The sequence below is a fragment of the Dromiciops gliroides genome, chromosome 3 (genome assembly GCF_019393635.1).
Source record: "Dromiciops gliroides isolate mDroGli1 chromosome 3, mDroGli1.pri, whole genome shotgun sequence".
Classification (NCBI taxonomy): Eukaryota; Metazoa; Chordata; class Mammalia; order Microbiotheria; family Microbiotheriidae; genus Dromiciops; species Dromiciops gliroides.
This window is the reverse complement of record NC_057863.1, coordinates 265,464,584-265,488,481: the sequence shown is the minus strand read 5'-3', so window position 1 is coordinate 265,488,481 and position 23,898 is coordinate 265,464,584. Positions and strand designations below refer to the sequence as shown.

Sequence of the window (23,898 nt, the reverse complement as noted above, 5' to 3'; positions counted from 1 at the left end):
ATTTTACATTTCATTTTACTCTCTATGTCTTCTTTGTTCCTAAATTCTTCTTCTGCCCATAAATCTGACAGATAAACAATTCCATACTCTCTTAATTTGCTTATGGTATCATCCCTTATGTGTAAATCATGTACCAATTTTGACCTTATTTTAGTATACAGTGTGAGATGTTGGTCTATACCAAGTTTCTGCCATACTGTTTTCTAGTTTTCCCAGCAGTTTTTATCAAATAATGAGTTTTTTTGTCCCAAAAGCTTGGATCTTTGGATTTATCATATACCAGATTACTATAGTCATTTACTATAGAGTATTTTGTACCTATTCTGTTCCACTTATCCACATCTCTATTTCTTAGGCAGTACCAGGTTACCGCTTTATAATACAGTTTGAGATCTGGTACTGCTAGACTACCTTCTTTTGTATTTTTTTCATTGATTCCCATGTTATCCTTGAACTTTTGTTTTCCAGATGAATTTTGTTATTATCTTTTCTAGATCTATAAAATATTTTGATAGTTTGATTGGTATAGCATTAAATAAATTAACTAACTTAGGTAGAACTGTCATTTTTATTATATTGGTGTAGCCTACCCATGAACTATTAAGATTCTTCCAATTGTTTAGATCTGAATTTATTTGTGTGAAAAGTGTTTTGTAGTTCTGGTCATATAATTCCTGTGTTTTTCTTGACAGATAGAATCCCAAGTATTTTATATTGGCCACAGTTATTTTAAATGGAATTTCTCTTTCTATCTATTGTTGCTGGACTTTGTTGGTAATATATAGAAATGCTGATAATTTATGTGGGTTTATTTTGTATCCTGTAACTTTGTTAACATTGTTAATAATTTCAAGGAGCTTTTTAGTTGATTCTCTAGGATTTTCTAAGTATAACATCATATCATCTTCAGAGTGATAGTTTTGTTTCCTCATTACCTTTTCTAATTCCTTTAATTTCTTTTTCTTCTCTTATTGTTACAGCTAACATTTCTAGTACAATATTAAATAATAGAGGTAATAATAGGCATTCTTGCTTCACCCCTGATTGTATTGGGAAGGCTTCTAGATTATCCCTATTACAGATAATGCTTGCTGATAGTTTTAGATAAATAATACTTATCATTTTAAGGTAAGTTCCTTTTACTCCTATACTCTCTAGTGTTTTTAATAGGAATGGATGTTGTATTTTGTCAAAGGTCTTTTCTGCATCTATTGAGATAATCATATGATTTCTGTTGGTTTTGTAACTGATATGGTCAATTGTGCTGATAGTTTTCCTAATATTGAGCCAGCCCTGAATTGCTGGTATTGCTGTAATCTTTTTACTAGGATATTAAAATTTTTGCATCAATGTTATTAGCGAGATTAGTCTATAATTTTCTTTCTCTGTTTTGGCTCTTCCTGGTTTGGGTATCAGCACCACATTTGTCTCATAAAAGGAATTTGGTAGGACTCCACTTATTTTTTCAAATAATTTACATAGTATTGGGGTTAAATGTTCTTTAAATGTTTGGTAGAATTCACTTGTGAATCCCTCTGTTATTGGGGATTTTTTTTCTTAGGAAATTCATTGATGGTTCATTCAATTTCTTTTTTTAAAATTGGATTATTTAAATATTTTATTTCTTCTGTTAATATGTGTAATTTATATTTTGTAGATATTGATTCATTTCGAGTGTCAAATTCATTGGCATGTAATTGGGCAAAATAGTTCCTAATAATTTTCTTAATTTCCTCTTAATTGGTGGTGAGTTCACGCCTTTCATTTTTGATACTGGTGATTTTGTTTTCTTCTTTCCTTTTTTTGATCAAATTAACCAACAATTTATCTATTTTTTATAAAACCAGCTTCTAGTTTGATATATTAATTCAATAGTTTTCTTACTTTCAATTTTTTTAACCTCTCCTTTGATTTTCAAGATTTCCAATTAGGTGTTTATTTGGGAATTTTTAATTTGCTCATTTTCTAGTTTTTTTAGTTGCATGCCCAATTCATTGATCTGCTTTTTCTCTATTTTATTGATGTAAGCAGTTAGGGATATAAATTTTCCCCTAAATACCATTTTGAATGCATCCCATACATTTTTATATGTTGTCTCATCATTGTCATTTTTAAAAATAAAATTCTCAATTGTTTCTGTAATTTGTTCTTTGACCCACTTGTTTTTAGGATCAGATTATTTAATTTCCAATTGATTTTTAATCTCTCTTCCAATTGTCAATTATTGAATATCATTTTTATTGCATTATGATCTGAAGAGGTTTACTATATCTTCTTTTCTGCCTCTGGTCATAAGATTTTTATGCTCTAATACATGGTCAATTTTCATGTAGATCCCATCTACTGATCAGAAGAAAGTATATTCCTTTCTATTCCCATTCAATTTTCTCCAGAAATCTATTATATCTAACTTTCCAAGAATTTTATTCATTTCCTTAACTTCTTTCTTGTTTATTTTTTTTTTGGTTAGATTTATCAAGTTCAAAGGTTAAAGTCTCTGACTAGGATAGTTTTATTATCTATTTTCTCCTGTAACTCATTCAACTTCTCTTTCAAAAATTTAGATGCTATACCATTTGGTGCATAAATGTTAAGTACTGATATGACTTCATTGTCTATGGTACCTTTCAGCAAGACATAGTTTCCTTCTTTATCTCTTTTAACTAGATCTATTTTTGCTTTGGCTTTGTCTGAAATCATGATTGCTACCTCTGCTTTCTTTGCTTCAGCTGAAGCATAATAGATTCTCTTCCAGCCCCTTACATGTACCCTGTGGTGTATCTCTCTGTTTTAAATGTGTTTCTTGTAAGCAACATATTGTAGGATTTTTGTTTTTAATCCATTCTACTATCTGCTTCTGTTTAATGGGTGAGTTCATCCCATTCACATTTACAGTTATGATGACTATTTCTCTCCATGCTATTTTTCACCTGTTTATTCTCCCCCCTTATGCCCCCCTTTCCCTTCTCTTGTGTTTTATTTATAATCACTGCCTCCCCCAATATCCCCTCCCTTGTATCAGTTCCTCCCCCCCCCCCTTTTCTATTATCACCATCCCTTTTTAAACTTCCTTATAGGGTTAGATAGATTTCTATATCCAACTGAGTGTGTTTGTTTTTTCCTCTTTGAGCTAACTTTGATAAGAATAAGGTTTAATCTTTGCACGTCCCCCCAACTTCCCCTCCATTATGATAGTTCTTTCATGCCCCATTGTGTGTATGTGTGTAGGGGGACAATTAACCCCATTCAATTTCTCCCGTCCTTCTTCTTCTATGCAATTTCTTTTTACCCCTTTATTTTGTTTTCTGGGGCGTCATTCCATCAATGTCACCTTATAACCACACTGACTACATATACTCCTAGCTATTCTTATAATAAAGTTGTTAAGACTTACAAATATTATCATCCCTTCAACATTACCTTATGACCACATTCTCTCTCTACATATACTCATAATTGCTCTAATAATTGTTCTTATAATAAAGTTGTTAAGACTTACAAATACTATCTTATCATATAGAAATATAAACAGTTTAACCTTACTGAATTTCTTATGGCTTTTCTTTTTTGTTTCTTTTTTACCTTTTTACATTTCTATTGAGCCTTGTATGTGGAGGTCAAATTTTTTATTCAACTCTAGCCTTTTAATCAGAAATGCTTAAAAGTCCTCTATTTCATTAAATATCCATTTTTTCCCCTGAAAGAATATATTCAGTTTTGCTGGGTAGGTGACTCTTGGTTGCAAACCTAACTCCTTTGCCTTCCAGTATATTATTCCAAGCCCTGTGATTCTTTAATGTGGAAGCTGCCAAATCCTGTGTAATTCTGACTATTGCTATGTGGTATTTAAATTGTTTCTTTTTGGCTACTTGCAATACTTTTTCCTTGATCTGTGAGCTTTAAAATTTGGCTATGATGTTCTAAGGAGTTTTAATTTGGGGATCTCTTTCAGGCAGTAATAGATGGATTCTTTCAAATTCTATTTTGACCTCTGGTTCTATTATATCAGGGCAGTTTTCTTCAATAATTTCTTGAAAGATATTGTCCAGGCTTTATTTTTGGTCATGGATTTCAGGTAGTCCAGTCCAATAATTCTTATATTATCTCTCCTGGATCTATTTTCTAGGTCAGTTGTTTTTCCAGTGAAAAATTTCACATTTTCTTCTATTTTTTTTACTTTTTTATTTTGTTTTATTGTAGCTTGATGTCTCATATAGTCGTTAGTTTCTATTTGTTCAATTCTAATTTTTAAATAACTATTTTCTTCAGTGACCTTTTGAATTTCCTTTTCCATTTGGCTAAATCTGTTTTTAGGGAGTTATTTTCCTTAGTAAATTTTTGTATTTCTTTTTCATGGTTCTCTTGAATTACCTTTATTTCTTTCCCCAATTTTTCTACTTCTCTAATTTGCTTTTTTAAGTCCTTCCTAAGCTCTTTCAGTCCTTTTTGGGCCTGAAACCAATTTACATTTTTTCTTTGAAGCTTCTCCTGTAGCCATTTTGTTACTATTGTCCTCCTCTATGTTTATGCCTTGATTTTCCCTATCACCATAGTAACTGTCAGTACTCAAGTTTTCTTTTTTGTGCTGATTTTTGTACCTTGATGGTTTTTTTTAATTGTGTGTGTGTGTGTGTGTGTGTGTGAGGCAATTGGGGTTAAGTGACTTGCCCAGAGTCACACAGCTAGTAAGTGTTAAGTGTCTGAGGCCGGATTTGAACTCAGGTCCTCCTGAATCCAGGGCCAGTGCTCTATCCACTGCGCCACCTAGCTGCCCCACACCTTGATGTTTTTTGAGAGAGTTGAGCTCTATTCCTACACTGTCCCAAGTTTTTGTGCTGAGACTGGGTCTTAATGGTGGCTTTCACTGGGCTTCGGGGCTTAGCTGCTTGCTTTCTCTATAGACTAAGCTTCCCTTCTGCTTGATATTGGCCTTCCCTTTTGGCCTTCCCTGAGTATGGGCTGGCCTTCTCCAGGGATGCTGTCCTGGTACAGGATTGCAAAAGTTAACAAAGTCTTTCTGGTGGCTGTCACTGTAGGAGTGATCTCACTGCTGGTCTGCCCCAGGAGTGGTCCCCTGATGCTGGGTTGCTCTTTTAGCAGGGCCTCTCTGTTAGCAAGTCCTGGAGGAGTAATTTTGTTTCCAATCTGCCCAAATGTAGGGGTCCTGCTGCTGGGTTGCTATGGTAACTGAGTTCCTCTGCTAACAGGCCCTGGAAGGGGAATCTGCTGAGGATTGGAGCCCCATGATGTTGGTTTGCCCCAGAAAGAGTCTCTCTGCTGGGAGGTGTCAGGGGCAGGCATTTACTGTTAACCAGTCTTGGGTGGGGCTTCACTACTTGTAAACAATAAGGTCAAAGCCTCCCTGGTGGTCTGTGCTAGCTGTGGGGTGCCTGGTAAGGATCTTAACTATGTTGCCCAGACTACTCACTTGCCTAGAGAGCTGCTGGTTTGAAGGAAGGCAGAGCCTTGCTGGTGATTTGCCCCAGGCTCAGAGCCCTGATCCAGACCCCCTGCTGCGAGCACAGAAGCTGTAGCAGCTGTTGCTGCTGCTGCTCCTGGACCTTATTTCCCTTCCACTCAGGTAAAACAGACCTTTCCTGCTTGGCTGGTAGGCTGCTTCCCTGTTTCTGAAACAATTCAGAGGCAGTTTTATATTGGTTTTGGAGGGGAAATTTGGGAGAACTCCAGAGGGTTGCTACCTTACTCCACCATCTTGGCACCAGAAGTCAGAAATAGACTGTTTAATGAATGTAATGAAGGAATGGACAATGAGTGCTCAGTCTTAGGAGAATATTTAGGAGATTCACGTGGATGTTTGTTCAGTAAATCAACCAGGTAACTATGTTCTTCAGCATGACAGCAAGTCATCCAGTGGCTATACCACATTTGGAAGTAAACTTGGTGGAGAGAATGATTTGTAACAACCTCATTAAATTTGAACTCATTCTCAGGAATTGACCAGTTACAAAAATTACTGGGATAATTGGATAACATTGTGACCAAAAAATGGTTTTGATGCATATCTGGCACCAAATGATTCATTGATCTAAATATTTTTAAATAATAAAAATTAAGATAATATAATATTGTAAGAAGCATGTTTTCCTTTGAATGAATGAAAAAGCTTTTATGAAGCACTTATTATGTCCCAAGAACTGTTCTACTGAGTAATCCTCCCTGAGTTTTCATTCCATCATCTTCTATTGGTTTTCCTCCTGAGTATCTAACATCTCGTTCCCAGTTTCCTTTCCTGGTCATTATTATTCTTCCTTCCACTAGAGGAATGTTCCTCAAAGCTCTGTCCTGATTATTTTCCATCCTCTATTCAATATTCTCTCCTATAGTGTCATGCCCTCATTGATTTAGTTATTTTCTTTATTTATATGACTCCCAAGTCTATATATCACCCTAATTTCTCCCATTTATTATAGTCCATTATTATATTATACGATAGTCCACTTGCCTACTAGAAATGTCTATCCATTTGTCTCATCAATACATCAAACACAACATTACTAAAACTTAAGTCCTCATGCTTCAACCATAAATATATATATAACTTCCCAAATTCCCTCCTTTCATTGAGGGTACCATCACTCTCCAAATGATGCAGATTTCTAACTGCTGAGTCATTTTTTTCTTTTCTCTACTCAACCCCCTCCATTATGTCATATTCAATAAATGTTCAAATCGTCTCATCACCTCTCACCTAGATTATTATAATTGCCTCCTAAATGGTTTTCCTACCTTGTTTGTCCCCTCTCTGATACATAATTCATGCTGCTACTCCAATACTCCATAGCTTCCTCCTGCTCTGGTGCTTGATTGTCACATGGAGGTGAACCTGCATTTTTTAAAAGCTATGCCAGTAGAGGAGAAGCTCTGACAGGTTCTACATTGCTAGAAAGATTTTGAGTATAGTCCTAAAAATAAACTTCTTTCTCAAAGACCATCCTTGCATGCATAAGTTCATTACCAGTAGGCCAGTCATTTGGTCCTGAATTCTTTGGCATAGCAATCCAAGAAGCAGTACCACTCACATTATTTCCAAAATAATCTTCCAAAATCACAAGTTTGACCATGTCATTCCCTGGTTTCAGAGCTTTAGTGGCTCCCTATTACCTCTAGGATAAAATTCAATTTCTTCATCATTTTAGGATCTCCACCATCTAGCTCCAACTTATCTTTCCACAATTATTTTATACTACTTTTTGTACAGTCTACATTCCAGCCATGTTGAACTTCTTTCTTTTGCACAGCCATGTTTTCTCTTGCTTCCAAGAATTCATATAGGCTATTCATCATGCCTATAAAGCACTCCCTCCCCAGTACAACCTTTCAGGTTATCTTCCTTCATGCTCCAGTTAAGGTGTTATCTCTTAATGTAACCTTTTCTTACTCCCCCAGCTATTATAAACCCACTATCTTCCCCCTTCGAAGCATGTTCATATGAACTCTCCTTTGGCACTTTCAATCCCTGCTACATTTTTATGTATTGTTTTCCTCTAGATGAATATAGGGTTTTGAGGTCAAAGAGCATTTCAGGGGGAAGCTAAGTGGCACAATGGATAAAGCACCAGCCCTGGATTCAGGAATACCTGAGTTCAAATCCAGCCTCAGACACTTGACACTTACTAGCTGTGTGACCCTGGGCAAGTCATTTAACCCCCATTGCCCAGCAAAAAAGAGCATTTCATTTTTGTTTCAATATATTCAATGCCTAGTCAGTGTCTTGTATATAGTAGATGCTTAATAGAGTCACACAATCATAGTATTTTAGAGTTGAAAAAGAGTTCACCAGCCATTTAGTTTAGCCAGCACCAACAAGAAATCCCCACTGTTCCCACTGTCGCTACTGTCATAAAACCCACAAATGGCCATGTGATCTCTGCTGGAAGACCTCCTAACTGGGAAACTTCACCACATTTATTAATCCACTTCACTTTGGGGTAGTTCTTTTTGGATAACTCTAGGAGGTTGGGGTTTTTTAAATCTTATATCAAGCCTAAATTTCCCTCTTTCTATCTTCTCATTTCTTCTGTTTCTACTTTCTATAGCCTAAGAGAACAAGTTTAATCTCACTTCCATGTGACAGTCCTGATATTTAAAGAGCCCTATTAGATATTTCCCCTGAGCCTTAAACAGAGGTGTCCAGAACTGAAAAATAATAGTTTTGATGTGGTGTGATGACGGCCAAATACAAAGGAAACATCACCTCATTCCTAGAAGCTCTTGATCACAATTGATTTTTTGACTGCCAGCTCACACTACTGATTCATATTTAGGATAAATACTATACTATAACATATAACATATACTATACTTTAACATATAATAATACATAGACCCATGATATAAACATAGTTAGAGATTAATAAATACTTGTTGAATGAAGCAGGAACAATTTGAGGAATTTCTCTTTTCTCCCAAGAAGGGACTTGATATTCTAGATGACTACATTTTTCTCAGACAAGTACTTGGCACTCCCCATGCTGATTTTTAATTGGGAGGAAACTGCTTAGCTGGGTACGGGGATTTCAATCACTGCTCTGTTGGCCACAGACTGCTTCTTAAACTAGCCCTTATCCTTGACCATGATTTCCACTTGAAGCTGTGAGAATTTCTCAATGACAGACTAAATTCACATTAGCAGCTTCACCTAGGGTATTAAGCGGAGAGGAAATGAGCTTAATTATTATACCGAATGAAGGAGGTGGTTTGGCCATTGTCAAATTAAGAGCCAGACACACTGGTGAAACTTAGTATCTTCTGATTCAACAGACTTGTCCTTGTTTTAGCCCATCAACCAGAACACATAATAAGCTATTCTTAAGGTTTGGCCTCAGTTCTATAACAGACAGATAGATCTTTAGTTTAATGATGCAGCACAGTCCATTGGCATTGACCTGTATATTGATACAATCAATCACATCAATGCAAACCTAATTCTTGTATTTGATACCCTCTGAGGACCAGGACAGGGAGGAGGTGACTTTTAAAGGGTTTTGTTGTCTATGAACTGAGGGAAGTAAAAAACCACGAGTTCATTCAGCAGCTCATACACAATGACACAATTGTCCCAGATGCTTTCTTCCTCTAGCTCCCTAAAGTACTCAGAGAATACTTCTACATCCTTCTAAAGGAAGGAGTACACCAAAGAAGTGTTGACATTCTTCAATGTAGTGGTCACTAAGTAAAGGTTGCTGTATTTGAGCCTTAAGAAATACATCCTGCCATGGGTCAACAGTGGAATCAGGGCTCCTTCCTCCTCCTTCTACATCAATAGTGGCATTAAATAGTCATTCTCCACAATTGTTGCTCATATTTCCATTGGAGTTCTAACAGATAAAGGACTTCTCTTTGAGATAAATTATAATTTGTATCATATTGATAACCAATTATTGAATTAGAACTAAGGATTTTCCCCTTCCTATTTTCTCATTCAGAAATCAGCCCCTGTGAGTTATCCATCTACCTTTGAAGGGCAGGACTCATGATAAGTTAAAATATTGGGCAAGATGCACCCAGCTGAGAAAACTTAGATCTGATCAAAAGGGAAAGAAATTCTAGTCCAGGCAAAGTGTTGAATTCTGGCCTATTGTGTTTTAGTCAGACAGGTCTGAATGAAAGTGGATTCCCCCTTATGTCTACATTGCCCTGAACAGGGATAGTCTGGTACAGATGAAAATCTTTGTTTAAGACTGAGTGATCAGAGTTATATCCTCCAGAACCTCATTAGAATAAGCCCACCTCTCACTATAATATTCATTTATTCATTACTTGTTAACCAATGAGAATTGATTTCTACCCTCAGGAACACCCATTCTTCCAAGAGTATGTAAGCATTGAGTGGGTTCCATGAGGAGGTCTTTGATTTATGAGAGAAAGCCAAATGACCATCATTTTATTAATTACTCACTATCCATAATTAATAAAATGATAATTACTCAGAAATTAAGTCTCTTAAAGTTTTTATACATCATTCTTTCAGGCCTTGAATAAAGACAACCAAGGTAGAAAGGCAGTGGCAGAGTGTGTAAAGACTTTGGAGGAGCAGGGAGAGAAATTCCCCAGGACCTTATCTTATTATATTTTCCCCAGTGCCTAAAAAGTAATATAGGTACTAAATAACCTAATGGTTTATTAAAAATGAATGAATCCTTTGGGATCCTGAAATTTGGCATTATTAAGTAATAATGAATAAATATGTATTAAATGCCTACTATGTGCCAAATGCTGAGGATACAAAGAAAGGGGTTAGACAATCCTTGCCTTCAAGGAGCTAACAATCTAATTGGGGATAACAATACATAAAAAGAAGTTAATTAAAGGTGGGGTATTCAGGGAGAGGCTGTGATTTGGAGCATGATGAAGTCCTGCAAGTGGAGTGGGAAATGATCTGTGGAAATGATAATTTCAGAATTAATTTCAGCTTGCAGAATGATGAGCTTCTGGAAATGGTGAAATCGAGGAAAGTTGAAGCTGAGTGGGAAAAAGTGAGAATTCCTTGGGTACCCTCTCTAAATGGTGGAGGATTTGAAAGGAATTCTCCAGTGTCCACCCTCTACTCTCTTCAACCAATGGAAGGGAGGGACTCTATGCTGAGGAGGTCTGTTGATTTCATCTTGCTGATTGATGAGTTTCTGGAGATGATGAAGTCTGGGGAAGCAACCAGGTGTGAAATGATGAACTCAAAAGACTCTCAAAAGATGACTGCCTTCAGAGGATTATTCTTTATTTTACATCATAGGCAACAGAAGCACTGAGAAACAAAATGATTTGTTCAATTTAATGAAGTGTTTATATATATATATATATGTGTGTGTGTGTGTGTGTGTGTGTCTACACATATATACATATACACAAACACATATGTGTGTGCCCATGGTATGTACACACCATGGACAGATGTGCATTTTAAGAAATTCAATTTAAACAGCTGAGTGGAGGATGAGCTGGTATGAAGAGAGACCCTAGGCAGAGAGACCAACCACACTATTGTAATAGTCTATGCATGAGGGGATGAAATCCTGCACCAGGGTGGTGGCAGTGTCAGAGGACAGAAAGGGGCATATATGGAAAAAAATGTGAAGGTAGAATCCAAAGAACTTTGCAAGAGATTAGATATGGAGGAAGGAGACAGAGAGTTAATAGTTAAAGAGGACTGCTAGGTTGTGAGCCGGGGTAACTGGGAGGATGGTGGTATTCTCCAAAATAATAGGAAAGACTTGGAAAGATAATGAGTTTAATTTTGAATCTCTCCCTCTCTCTCTCTCTCTCTCTCTCTCTCTCTCTCTCTCTCTCTCTCTCTCTCTCTCTCTCTCTCTCTCTCTCTCTCTCTCCCTCCCTCCCTCTCCCCTTCCCTCCCTCCTTCCCTTCTCCCTCTCTCTCCCTCCCTCCCTCATTCTCTCTCCGTCTCTCTCCCCATTACCATTTTGCATTGCTCCAACATAAGTAAAAAATAAACAAATACATTTTTAAACTCTTTACTCACACTTCCTCTGTTCTCCTTACCCACCTCCCACAAATTGCCACCCAGTTTCACTATCCTCCATCCTCCCTCCCACCACCTGCCACCTGGATCCAATATATTACTCCTCCCTCCCACAGCCTGCCACTTTATTTCACAATCCTTTCCCTCCCACCAATTGCCATTCTTATCTCTCTTTCCCACTCTTCACACCATTTATCAAACATTGTTTTCTGCTCACCCCAAAGAGGACAGTGGTGGGAAGTGAGAGGATATACCTAATGGAATATAAAGTGATTGGCACTGCACCTAGGTCAGGTTGTAGGATAGACTGTTATATGCCTCATAAATTTCTTGGTCTGTCCCCCCAAAAAGCTAAAGACTGAAAGGGGAAAATGTTAATTTGGTGAAAGTGCCCTAAGGGATCTGAGATATGTCCTGTTTGCTTAGTGACAAGAGGAACGATGATTGCCAACCTCTGAAATAAGTAAAGATAAATTAAAAGTGCGAAACATGTGGATAGGCAATAACAAGTCTAATATTTTACCCGAAATATAAGTGAACGAATAATAAGAGGTTTAAATATAAAATGCAGATTTAAAAAAAAAATCAGAATTCTATAGAATACAAAAAAGTCAGAAGAGAGAAGGGAGGAGCAGGAGGATCCAAAAACATTTAAGAGCAAAAAGCCCTTTTCTTAGAAAAGAATGGATAAAAACATTTTATCTAAGGAATTAACTTTTCATTCTCTTTAGGTTCTGTCTGCCTCATTTAATATTCCCAGCAAGAATGGCTGGAGCTCTTTGGTATATTTTTAGAAAATAATCTGTTACCCATTTGCTCATTCCATGTAGGCCCCATCCCCTTCACATCTTGTTTTGCCTGGTTACCCTGCTGTTCCTTTTTCTAATGTCATGCATACTAGGTGTGGCAGCAGGTACTGTTCCCATAGGATCAAAAGCACTCCTTAGCTCTCATACTTGTTTTCAGAAAGGCTATTTGACAGGACTCTGGAAAGTTCAAGGACTTGATACAGATTGAAAATCCTTGAATATATTAACATCCTAGATGAGGAAATAATGTTAAGACATTGACTTCCTACCGTGGCAGCATATGGACAAAAGTAGTGGTATGCCTCATATGAATGAACAGCTGAAGAATTCCATCATCTTTTAAAAAAAAATCTACTTTCCAAATTCAAGATTGTTAAGAATGACATTCTAAATGCTCTAAATATCATTATATTAAGGTTAGCAGTGGCTTAGAAATTCAAAGATTGATATGTTCAAAATGGTGCTTATAAGAATCATTGTTCAGTCATACAGTCATGTCCAATTCCATGTGATCCAAAGGACTTTGTCCATGGTGTTTTCTTGGCAAAGGTACTAGAGCAATTTGCCATTTCCTTCTCCAGTTTATCCTCATTTTCCAGATGAGAAAGTGAGACATATAAACATTAAGTGACTTGCCCAGGGTCACATAATTAGTAAGTGTCTGAGGACAGATTTGAACTCAGATCTTCCTGACTCCAGATCTAGCATTCTATCAACTGTACCATGTAGCTGCCCCCAATTATAAGTCCATTATCCTTACATGCTTCATCTCTTTAATTTCTCATCCCTGTCCCTTTTGAGTTGCAGAATATTATTTCATATCATACTTTATATTCAGCCTACTTAAACCATAAAGGTTTAGGGAGCAATACTTTACCTGTACTAAATTTGAAGCTTACTTGTCTTTTCTTGTTCTTTCAAATAATGGCACACCTAAGGCTTGAACTTTAATAGAAAGAGTATAATTATAAATTTCATTCCTAAGTATAATATCCATGGAGCAGATGAATAATTTTATAGTATTGGCATCATTGTTGTTGTTTAGTTGTTTTCAGTTATTTCCGACTCTTTGTGACCCCATTTGGAATTTTCTTGACAAAGATACTAGAGTGGTTTGCTATTTCCTCCTCCAGCACCTTTTTACAGAGGAGAAAACTGAGGCAAACAGAGTTAAGAGACTTGCCCAGAGTCACACAGCTAGTAAGTGTCTGGGCCTGAATTTGAGCTCAGGTCTTACTCTCCACTATACCACCTACCTCTCCATGTTTGGGGCTATAGTACTTTAAAAGTATAAGCACAGAGATTTCACACAGTATGCTATTGGGGAGAGAAAAGAATTGTTTCTTTCTGTAAAAAATTAAGTTTCCTTTAAGATTAGTGGAGTAGAATTCCATTTATGAATTCACCCATCCCAATTTTTTATAAGTATTTAGAAGCAAATCTTTAGAATAATAAGCGCTAATTCATCCAGGATAAAAAGCAGTGCCAAATCTCTTGTTCTGTTTTTTGTTGTTTTTGGATAAAAAAGTAATGCAATGATACTGCTACGGAAATTCAAGAAGAAGCTCAAAGAGCAAGACAAAGGTCCTTTACACCTTACAAAGGAGTTTGCTCCTCCAATGATTCATTTCTGATTGAAAATTCCAGAACCTTCCAGTGAATGCAGTTGGACAAAATTTGGGTCTTCTAAGTAATTGTTTGCCAAAAAGGACTTAGATATTTTCACATACAGATATTGATACAGATCAAGGCAACACTTGAAATATTTTTTATTCTTTTACAGCAAACCAAAACAAAATACACAAATAACAATTACAAAGTACTTTGAACGAATATAAATCATTGATTTAGTGTGAATAAAAAATAATTCAGCAAAATGTTAAAATAGATTCTTTGATTAAACATTTTAAGGTAAATATTGAGGGAAAATATCTTAAGAACTTGAATTTTTATAAATTAATTTTAGTTTATCATGTCTGCTTCATTTCAGCTATTAGGATTCCTAATTATCTAAAATAAACTGAAAATCTTAACTGTTAGCTCTCTCTAAAAACAGGATTAACTATTTCAATACACTGTTTCCCACCCCCTGTAAGGAACAGTATTCAGATGCTGGCAGATTTAAGAATAAAAGGAAGCATGTGGAAGAGAGTATTTATTGTGAGGAATTCCGTTCAAATTGCCACCAATCATGAAAAGGTCAATATGACATAAAAATAAAAGAGAAATATAACAGCAAAATCAGAGATCTAATGGTTATCTGGGATGAGAGAGGATAGAAGTCATCTTTATGGACAGCTTATAAACTTAAATCAATCCTGCATTGTATATTAATGTAGAAAAAACTATATTATTATGGAGATAAGATGTCAAAAGTTCCTTCTGAAGGAAGGGTTGAAATTGAAAGTAAACTTACATGAGATGAAAATGCAAGGTTCCTTCTTAATTTTAAAGTTTAATTAAATTAAAAGTCTCAAGGAAGGAATATTACATTCCAAAATATCACATTAAACATTTTCTCATTTGTCTCCTCCTTACAGATTATGTATTAGATACCAAAGAAACCTGATGGAGTAAGTGGTTTGTTTCAATGGTGATTTTTCCCCTCCTTTGCTGATATTGCCTATAGACAAGGGATTTTTTGTTTCCATTTAAACAAATCACCATTTAATTTAAAAATATTTAGAGCAAATGATCTTGGAAAACTTAAGCAGGCCATTGGAAGTGGGGGTGATAGTAAAGGGAGAGAAAAACCAAGAAGAAAGGCAGATTTAGAAGTGACTCCAAACTATAAAGTTGGTGTCTAGCTTTTATCAGACTGGAAATAAGAGCAAAACAAAAGCTAAAATGGTTCATTTATGATGTTTGTTTGGCTCTAGCTTTAAAAATAGAGAGAGGTTAAAAAAAAAAAAAAGCTTTGGAGACCTAGGAATGACCAGTGAATTTGATTGTTTGAGATAGAACCTATCCTGAGGCAAAATCCTCAGTGGTTGGCCCAGAAACAAAGTAATTATTTAATATAAAAATTGTCAGTGTTAATATAGTAGTGTCTTCATTCAGGTTTAGTAAAGCTCAAGGTACCTCAGTACAAGGAAACAATGCACACACAATACAGTACAGCATGGAAACTTTATTAAGATAAAGGAAGGCAGTCAGGAAGGATAGAAACAAGTCAGATCTTCTGGGGCTCCAGATGGAATTGGGCCCCCCAAACCAGTAAAGTCTGGTGGGTTTTGTTGGGCATTGGGGGAAGGAAATGAGAAGCCCAGATCTGATAAGTGATGTTGATTCTTGCTGGAGAGTGAAGTGGGGAGGTGGGGAGAGAGAGAAAAGAGGCAGTTATATTAAAAAGAAAAATCTTTGTTTGGGATTTTGCCCTGATTATTGAGGTAAAACTTAGGATAAAGAGAATTAAAAGGAGTTTATTAAAAGAATATCAAGTTAGCAATGATTTGATAGGCAGATCACTGGAAATGAGCAAGGGATTCAGGATGGAACCAGCTTTTATTAATTACTTAGGCAATGAAATAAAGACATTTCTGATAGGTCCAGGTCAGCAAAAGGCGATGAGCCATTGCATCTCAGTACCTCCCGAATTGCCTGTATATGAGGGCTAGGTGATGTTTAAAAGGTACAAACGGATAGAGGGAGACTTGGTACGTGATAAATATACATAATACAAATACAAAGCTGCAGACTGGATGACACCTCCCCCACTGATTGACAAGTAGGGATAGGAACAATGGATTACTAAATCAGCATAATTTTCAATAATGGGAAGAAAAAGGGACTCCTGAGGAACACGGGGCTAATTGATATCCAAACTCCCTGCTGGTGGCAAACGAGCTTTCAACCCTTACTACTGGTCTTATTTGAGTAGGATGATTCAGGAGATCTGAGCTATCCCAAGGACTCTCCCATGGTGGAAAGACTACTGAGATCATTACAATCAGCCTTATGTCCCTATGACATTATACTAAGCCATCTGACCTGTCAGATCTCTTTCAGGGAAGCCTTCAACTGGTGCAAAATCCCTGTGCCCACCTTTGCAAGGAGCCACATACATAAGAACTCGTGAATTCACTCTGAAATAACTGTTTTAGCCCACTTCCCCTAGGTGTAGCCAAGAAAATATGCGACTACTCCTCTCCCTATCCAAATGTCCGTAAACTCTGTGATGCTCTTACTTAGAGAACTCTGCTATCTTCAATATGGAATTCCATGTGTGATTTATTGAGCCACTCTGGATGAATAGATCCAGGAGAAATATGAGATGCCTTTCAACCACGTATCCCTGAGGAGGGTTATGCCAGAAAATGTTTAACTTTTTAAGTTTAATCTTCACTATTAACATTTTCTTGAGAAATTGACATCAAATATTAATATTGAATCTATACAATTAACAAAACAATCAAGTTCTGGTTTGTGGCTTTCTGAGGTGTAAATGGTCACATTGAAAATTTAACAATTTAACAAAAGTTTGACAATTTTACAAGTTCTAGCATTCCTCCACACATAAAGAACGCAACACACATGCACGCACACAGCCTACAGTACACTACATGGTCAGAGATGGTAGTGAAGTGACAGATGAGAGTTAGAGTCTCAATGTGAGGAGCAGTGATAACAATAGAGGTGAAAAGTAAAAGTGGGAAGTGTAGTTGTGATTCTCTGTGGCATTGTTAGAGGCTTCTAAAGTCTAGACTATGACACGCAGGGGTCATCACAGTTGTTCAGTTCCTGCCCAGTTCAGGCATGCAATTTAAGCAAAAGTGTAATTGTTAAGGCATCAAATGATGTAGCAAAGCTTGCTTTGGGTGAGTAACCAAGTCCCCAAAGTCACTTTAGGTAAAAAACAAAAACAAAAACAAAACACAAATCCTTTCATTTCCCCACCTTTCCCTCTGCCAATAGCAGTAGCAGTGGGCACAAAACAAGTCTACATGATTTTATCCTCCCTCATTGTCTGCAAGGCTACTTTGACCCTTAAATCAGCTTTCTATCACAGAAAATGTGGAAGTAATCCTCAAGAAAGTCCAGGAATCTCAACCCAGAGCAGGGAGCCAAAGGATTAGCATCTGCTAATAAGCAGGTACAGGGAAGGGAGATAAGGTAGCTGAGAGCAGCAAAAGCTAAGAAGCTCACCACTAGGAGCCTAGGCTATCTCTCTTATTACCCAGTCACTATGACCAGGTCCTAGTGGTCGCTTGACCCCTCTTGAGTCCAGCTTCCTGCCCTTTCCTAACCATTTTTGAGCCAGACCCAAAATCTAAGGAAGGGTTAATTTTGAGTTTAGAAGAAAGTTTTTGGAATCATGGGAAATTGTGGAAGATCACAAGACTGTTAAGAAACTACAAAGCTCTCCTATTAACCACAAAGTTACATTAAAGTTACTTTTATCTCAAAGGCTTGTCCAGATAGCAAGCCTGCTAGCTACCACACAAGAATCAGTCAAATCTGGATGCTCCTTTTCTCAGGCTTTGGTGAATTCGATGGCCCTGACAACCTATATGAACTCACTTGCCTAACTAAATCCAGCTTACCCTCCTGTAGCTGCAGTTATCTACAATAAGGTGAAAGATAGCTGCAGGCCATTCAGTTCCATTACCTATACATGGTGTCAATACCATCTGTGAAATCAACAGATTCCCTGGCTCTAAGACAAAATATGGTCAATATATCAGTTAAGAAACTTGTAAGACCCCCACATTGACTTTGAATGTTTGTGATGGTGGAAGTGATCTTATTTCTCAGGAAAGCAATTCATTATTTTAGAACTTCAGAACATCCTTTTACCAACTTCTTTTATGGAGTTGATAAGATTTTTGTGACCCTGTCCAAATAAAAAGTCACAACAAGCTCTGCAGATAAGGACAATTTACAAAGTCTATGGTACTTTTCCCAAAGAGTGAGTTATTATTGTTATTATTATCCATTCTAAAAGCAAAATATATCCAGTTAAATACTTGACAGTTTTTTAAACTATTATGACATTATTTGACGGCTCAACTCCAAATCTAACAGCATCCAGATTAAAAGAGAAGTTAATTTTCTAAAGATACAATTTTTACCACCCTCTGAGTATCATTTTTCAAATTAAAAGCATTTCCTATACAATGATTTATCAAGTATCACAATAAAAAAATCAGAAGCCTAAAAATAAACAATATTATGGATTTTAAAGTATAAAACAAAACTTATTGGCAGCCAAATAACATCTATTCGAAGGAATGCATTTATGAACTATCTTACACACAAAATTCACTTCATCTACCAATTTGGCATTCTATGTTAATCACATTCAAAACCCAGTATAGAATAATTTTGAAACAATTACATTTTCAATTTTTATTCATGCAGTTTCTAAGAATATTGCCTTAATACCAAATATCAAGTACATATTATATTAAGCTCTGTTCTATCTATAGAGGGTAAAATATCACAATTATCCTAATAGGAGACCACATTTTAATTTAGTTTTAGAATAGATTTAACCAAATCAAATCTGAATTTACAATCACAAATGGAATCATTCAAATATTAATTTCCCCAAAGGCCTTTAGTTTCCAGCACTTCGAATTATAGAGACCACTGCTTTCAGTTAGCTCAGTTCCAAAGATTTATTGTGGCAGTCTCACATTCTCAGCTCTTTTGGAGCCTGTAAGACTCATAACATCATAACATACCCTTCTAATGGTTATTCAAAGACAGAATTTTAGTATGCCATTCTCAAATAATTCCATGCTATGAATTTATTTGTATAGTTTCCATTTGGTAAATGTTGTAACTTGATAGAATACTGTTTATCTCAAACTGCCAACAAGATTTCTCCAACTGGTGTCCACAAATTTACAGGCATAGAAAGTTTTTCATATCCTTTTCATCTCAATGAGATCAAAAGCCTCCTCAAACTTCTCTTTCCTTATCTCCAAACCCTTACCCAACATTCACAGTCAATGCAAATGGACTCCAAACTTTCCACCCATTCTTTTTTGTTTTTGTTTTTGTTATCTCTACTTGCCTAAACCTTGTCTTCCTTGCTTTTCTCCCTGGCCCCTGAACATGGATTTTAATTAATGCTCTACAAATTTCAGTCCATCCATTCAGTTACAGTCATATCTCAATCTAACACTCCATTGAATCTCTTCTACACAGATTTTCTTATATGGTACTAATTAATTGCAAAACTTTCACAATTCAAGTTGCATAATTTATTTCTATTTTTTAGGTGACTTTGCTTCTAATTTGCCTAAACAATTAATTCCTGTTGAATTATTGACAGAGGAAAATGGAGTAGTAAGGTAAATCATCCTCCTATTACTAACAAAATTAACCTATCACCCTCCTGGAGTGCTAAAGAAAAAAGGTCTTAAATTGTGTTTGCATATAATCTTATTCTGAAAGAGCAGCAAACCTTCAAAAACCCCAACTCATTAAGATATTTCAGCATTTACAAAAACATTAAAACCATAATTTAGAAATTTAAAATAAAGATATTACATTTCACGGGGCAGCTAGTTGGTGCAGAGGATAGAGCACTGGCCCTGGATTCAGGAGGACCTGTGTTCAAATCTGGCCTCAAACACTCAACACTTACTAGCTGTGTGACCCTGGGCAAGTCACTCAACCCCAATTGCCTCACCAAAAAAAAAAAAAAAGATATTACATTTCAGTAAAAAATTTGGTCGCTAATTAGTTTATAATGCCAAAAAAATTATACAAACCAAAAAAGAGGTGTTTTTTTTCCTTTTCTTATTTATTTTTATCTCTGCAATCTCAACCTGGTCAGGGTTGAGAAGACAGAGATAGTATCTTGCAATATTTTTTCTGCCTTTTCTAAAACATTATCTCCCACTGAAAGTCTGATCAAAAGCAGAGTGGAAGTAAGTTCCTGCTTATTGGAAAGGAGAGTTTTGCATCAGAATTGAAATAATTACAGAAAAACTGGGAGAACTATTTTAGGTATGAAGTTTCATTCATCTTCCTTGCCCTTCTAAGCTCCCTTTCTGTGATTTTTTGCAGCACTCTTTATGGCTCGGCTGGGTGTTACCTTTCAAAATCTACAAGGTAAATACAACATTGTGTATATAGGAGAACTTCTGAAGTAGAAGACCCAGTTTTTCCAACTTTACTGCCTATCCTTATCTCTAATAGGCATGAGAGCATTGAGAGGAGAGATACAGGAAGGGAAAGAAAAGGAGAAAGAAAGAAAGAAAAAGATCTTCTGAATGACTAGCCCAATTTTATCCTATTGTGGTACTTGCCAGAACTCTTTGGTTATTAATTAGTATGAGGGGACAACTATTTTGCAGATCGGGGCAACTAGTCTCACTTGAGTTATTCCCTAGGTTAAGACTAAACAAAGTCTCCTAGTTTTCTGTACACTTAGACTCCTCAGTCCTAAAATTTAATCCAGGCCCTTGATTGTGTTTAACCTGTTCTTTGTTTCTTTAAGGAGCATTTTGTAATTGAAACTATACAAGTCTTTTGTGTGCCTTGGGAAGTTGATCTTTAGATATTTTATGCATTTCATAGTTATTTGGAATGGGATTTTAAATAGATGCTTTTTTGATATTAAGAAAAGTTGTCTCTATGCCTATACTTTTTATGGTTTTAGCAGAAAAGAGTGTTGTACTCTGTCAAAAGTGTTTTGGGATTTTTGTTTGTTTGTTTGTTTTGCGGGGCAATGAGGGTTAAGTAACTTGCCCAGAGTCACACAGCTAGTAAGTCTCAAGTGTTTGAGGCCAGATTTGAACTCAGGTCCTCCTGAATCTAGGGCTAGTGCTTTATCTACTATGCTACCTAGCTGCTGTCAAAAGTTTTTTCTGCCTCAACTGAGATGATCATGTAGTTTGGAATAGTTGGGTTTTAATATGATTAATTATATTGATTGTTTACTTAATGTTGATGCATCCCTGATATAAATCCCACTTGATCATAATAAATGATTTCTTGGATAAATTACTGCAGTCTGTTTGATACTATTAGGCTGAAAATTTTCGAGTCAATGTTCATATGTTTTATCTGTCCAAGATGTGGGTATTAGGACTATATGTGTCTTATAAAAGGGTTCTGGTAGGATGTAATTTTTCTCAATTTTTGAGAATAATTTGTGAAGTATGAGTCCTAATTATTCTTGAACAGTTTGATAGAATTCTCCTGTGAATCCATGAGGTGCAGGAGCTTTTTTCTTCAATAGTTATTTTTATGGCATTAACTTATTTAAGATCTCTACCTGATCTTCTCATAGTTTGCATATTTTATATTTTTTAAATTATTCCTCCACTTCTTTTGTATTTCAGTTTTGTTTGCATATAATTGTGCACAACATATTGTGATTATTCTTTTTATTTCTTCTTGTTTTGCTCTGATTTTACCTTGCTCATTTGCTATTTTATTAATTTGGTTTTCTATTATCTTCTTTTTAATCAGATTAGTTAAGCATTTATCAACCAGATTTTAATTCTCTATCATTTCCATGAGGTATTTTTTGCTTCCAATTTGTCTATTTTTCCTCTAATTTTTAACATCTCTTCTTTTGTGCTCATTTTAGGTTTTTAGTTTATTTTCTAATTTGCAAAAATGTATATTTAGTTCATTAATTTTCTGTTGTGTTTTTTGTTGTTGTTGTTAATATATGATTATAAGGATTTGATTTTCCCCTGAGTTCTGCTTTAGCTGGGTCCCAAAAATTATGGTATGTTGTTTTGCCATCATCATTTTCTTTTACATAGTTATTAATTATGTTTATTATTTGATCTTTGAACCACTTTTATTGGTTATGATTTCAATGTTAAGTCTCCACTTGCATCTCTATCTTTGTTTGTGATTCCTGAACTAATTTTTACTCTTAATGCATTATGGTCTGTAAAGCATGGTTTCTGCTTTTTTACATATGTTTGCAACATCTCTGTGCCCTGGTACATGGTCAGTTTTTGTAAAAGTTCCAAATGGTGCAGAGAAAAAAAAAATATATATATATATATATATATAATTTTGCTATCCCATTTAAAAGATATCATATATCTTTGAACTCTAATTTCTCCAGGAATTTGTTCAGTTACATATTTTCCCTTTTCCTTATCTTTCTTTTAAAATTATCAAAAACTGATAGAGGAAAATTGAAGTCTTCTGTCATTGTTGTTTACTGTCTATGTATTCATGAAGGTCAGATGATGTTTCCCTTGGGAATGTGGATACTAAGGCATTTGGAGTGTATAAGTTCATTAGTGATATTGGTTTGTTGTCTGTGCTTCCCTTCATCATAATAGAGTTTCCTTGTTTATCCTTTCTTATTTTTTGAATGTATATTTTTGCTTTGTCTGTTAGTATGATGATGACTCTTGGGGTTTTTTTGGATTCACTTGATGCATAGTAAATTTTCTTCTATTCTTTCAGTTTTAGTTTGTGTATGTCTTTGTTTTTTAAATATATTTCTTTTAAGCAACAGATTGTAGGGTTTTGTTTTCTTCTCCAATCTGTCACTCTTCTTCATTTTATTGAATTGTTTACTCCATTCATATTTAAAGTTATAAGAGTTAGGTTTATATTTTCCTCCACCTGTCTCTAAAATTAAGGGTGGTTTTTTTTCAAATTATTATTTTTCTGACATCTGCTGTAAACACAATATTATGTTCCTTCAGTTATAATACTTTTTAAGGTGTCCCTGTTCCCACTGTCTCTCTTCCCCTCACTTCTTATCCCTTCTTCTCATTTGTTTATTCTTTTCCCCTTTGAGGAAAAGTTCATTTCTTCTACTTTTATCTTATTATATATTTCTTTCCCCTCCTTCCTCCTCTCAGTTAGTCTAGTAGGTTTCTCCTTCATCTCCTTCTTTCCACCATGTTGTATTCATGTTTTTAAATTTCTTTTTTGGCCCCTTTCCAAAAAGATTTTCTTTCAATAAGAGATCTGTTTACTCTAGACCCCTGTATTCTCTGATTCATAATCCCTACAATCTCTCTTTTCTCTGTAGTCTTTATACAATGAAAACTTCTAAGATATCCATTTTAAGTTCTGCCCTCTAGGTGTTTTCTGCCTCTGCCTTGTAGGGCTTACCTCCATGGATTCCCCTTTTCCATTGTGCCTCAGTGCTGGTGTTAGAGAGGACAACACCCCATGGTAGGATACCCATCACTCGCGCGCACACACACACACACACACATGCACACACACACACACACACACACACACACACGCACATGCACACGCACACGCACACGCACTCATGCACATGCATGCATGCACTTTTATTTTTAATAATTGCCAGTTTCCCATGAGGATTCCAACTTCCCTCCACCCCAGGACAAGATTTTTCAAGCACCAAATCCCCCAGGCCTCATCCAAGTGTAAGGCCTTCATCTCCCTTCACTCATTAGAGCAATCATCAGTAGAAACCCCTTCCACCTCCAAAGTTAGGCCTCCTTCCTTTCTCTCCTTTTTCAATCTTTCCCCCCTTTTCCTTACCCATTTCCCTGCAGGTTCTTCTCTTTCTTAGACCACAGAGATCACCTTCCCCTCATTTCTAACCTCTGATTTGACTCTGGCACATCATTCACTTCTCTCTATCCCCATTTCTTCCTTTCCCATACTCCT

The 23,898-nt window shown here is 36.0% G+C and overlaps 1 protein-coding gene and 1 pseudogene across 4 annotated transcripts in view; one reads left to right on the top strand and one right to left on the bottom strand.

The window, feature by feature from the left end:
• The window catches only part of KCNJ6 (potassium inwardly rectifying channel subfamily J member 6), a 202,976-nt gene that overhangs the window by 50,749 nt on the left and 128,329 nt on the right, over nucleotides 1–23,898 (top strand). Inside the window, exons 4-5 of one of the 4 annotated variants that reach the window (XM_043995909.1) lie at nucleotides 19,532–19,604; nucleotides 20,326–20,370. The exons of the other annotated variants lie outside the window; for them this stretch is intronic. Coding sequence (XP_043851844.1) covers nucleotides 20,334–20,370 — 37 coding nt within the window. The 5' untranslated portion in view covers nucleotides 19,532–19,604; nucleotides 20,326–20,333. The remainder of the gene's footprint in view (nucleotides 1–19,531; nucleotides 19,605–20,325; nucleotides 20,371–23,898) is intronic. 4 annotated transcript variants of the gene reach the window in all.
• LOC122746054 lies at nucleotides 8,372–9,824 on the bottom strand (annotated as a pseudogene).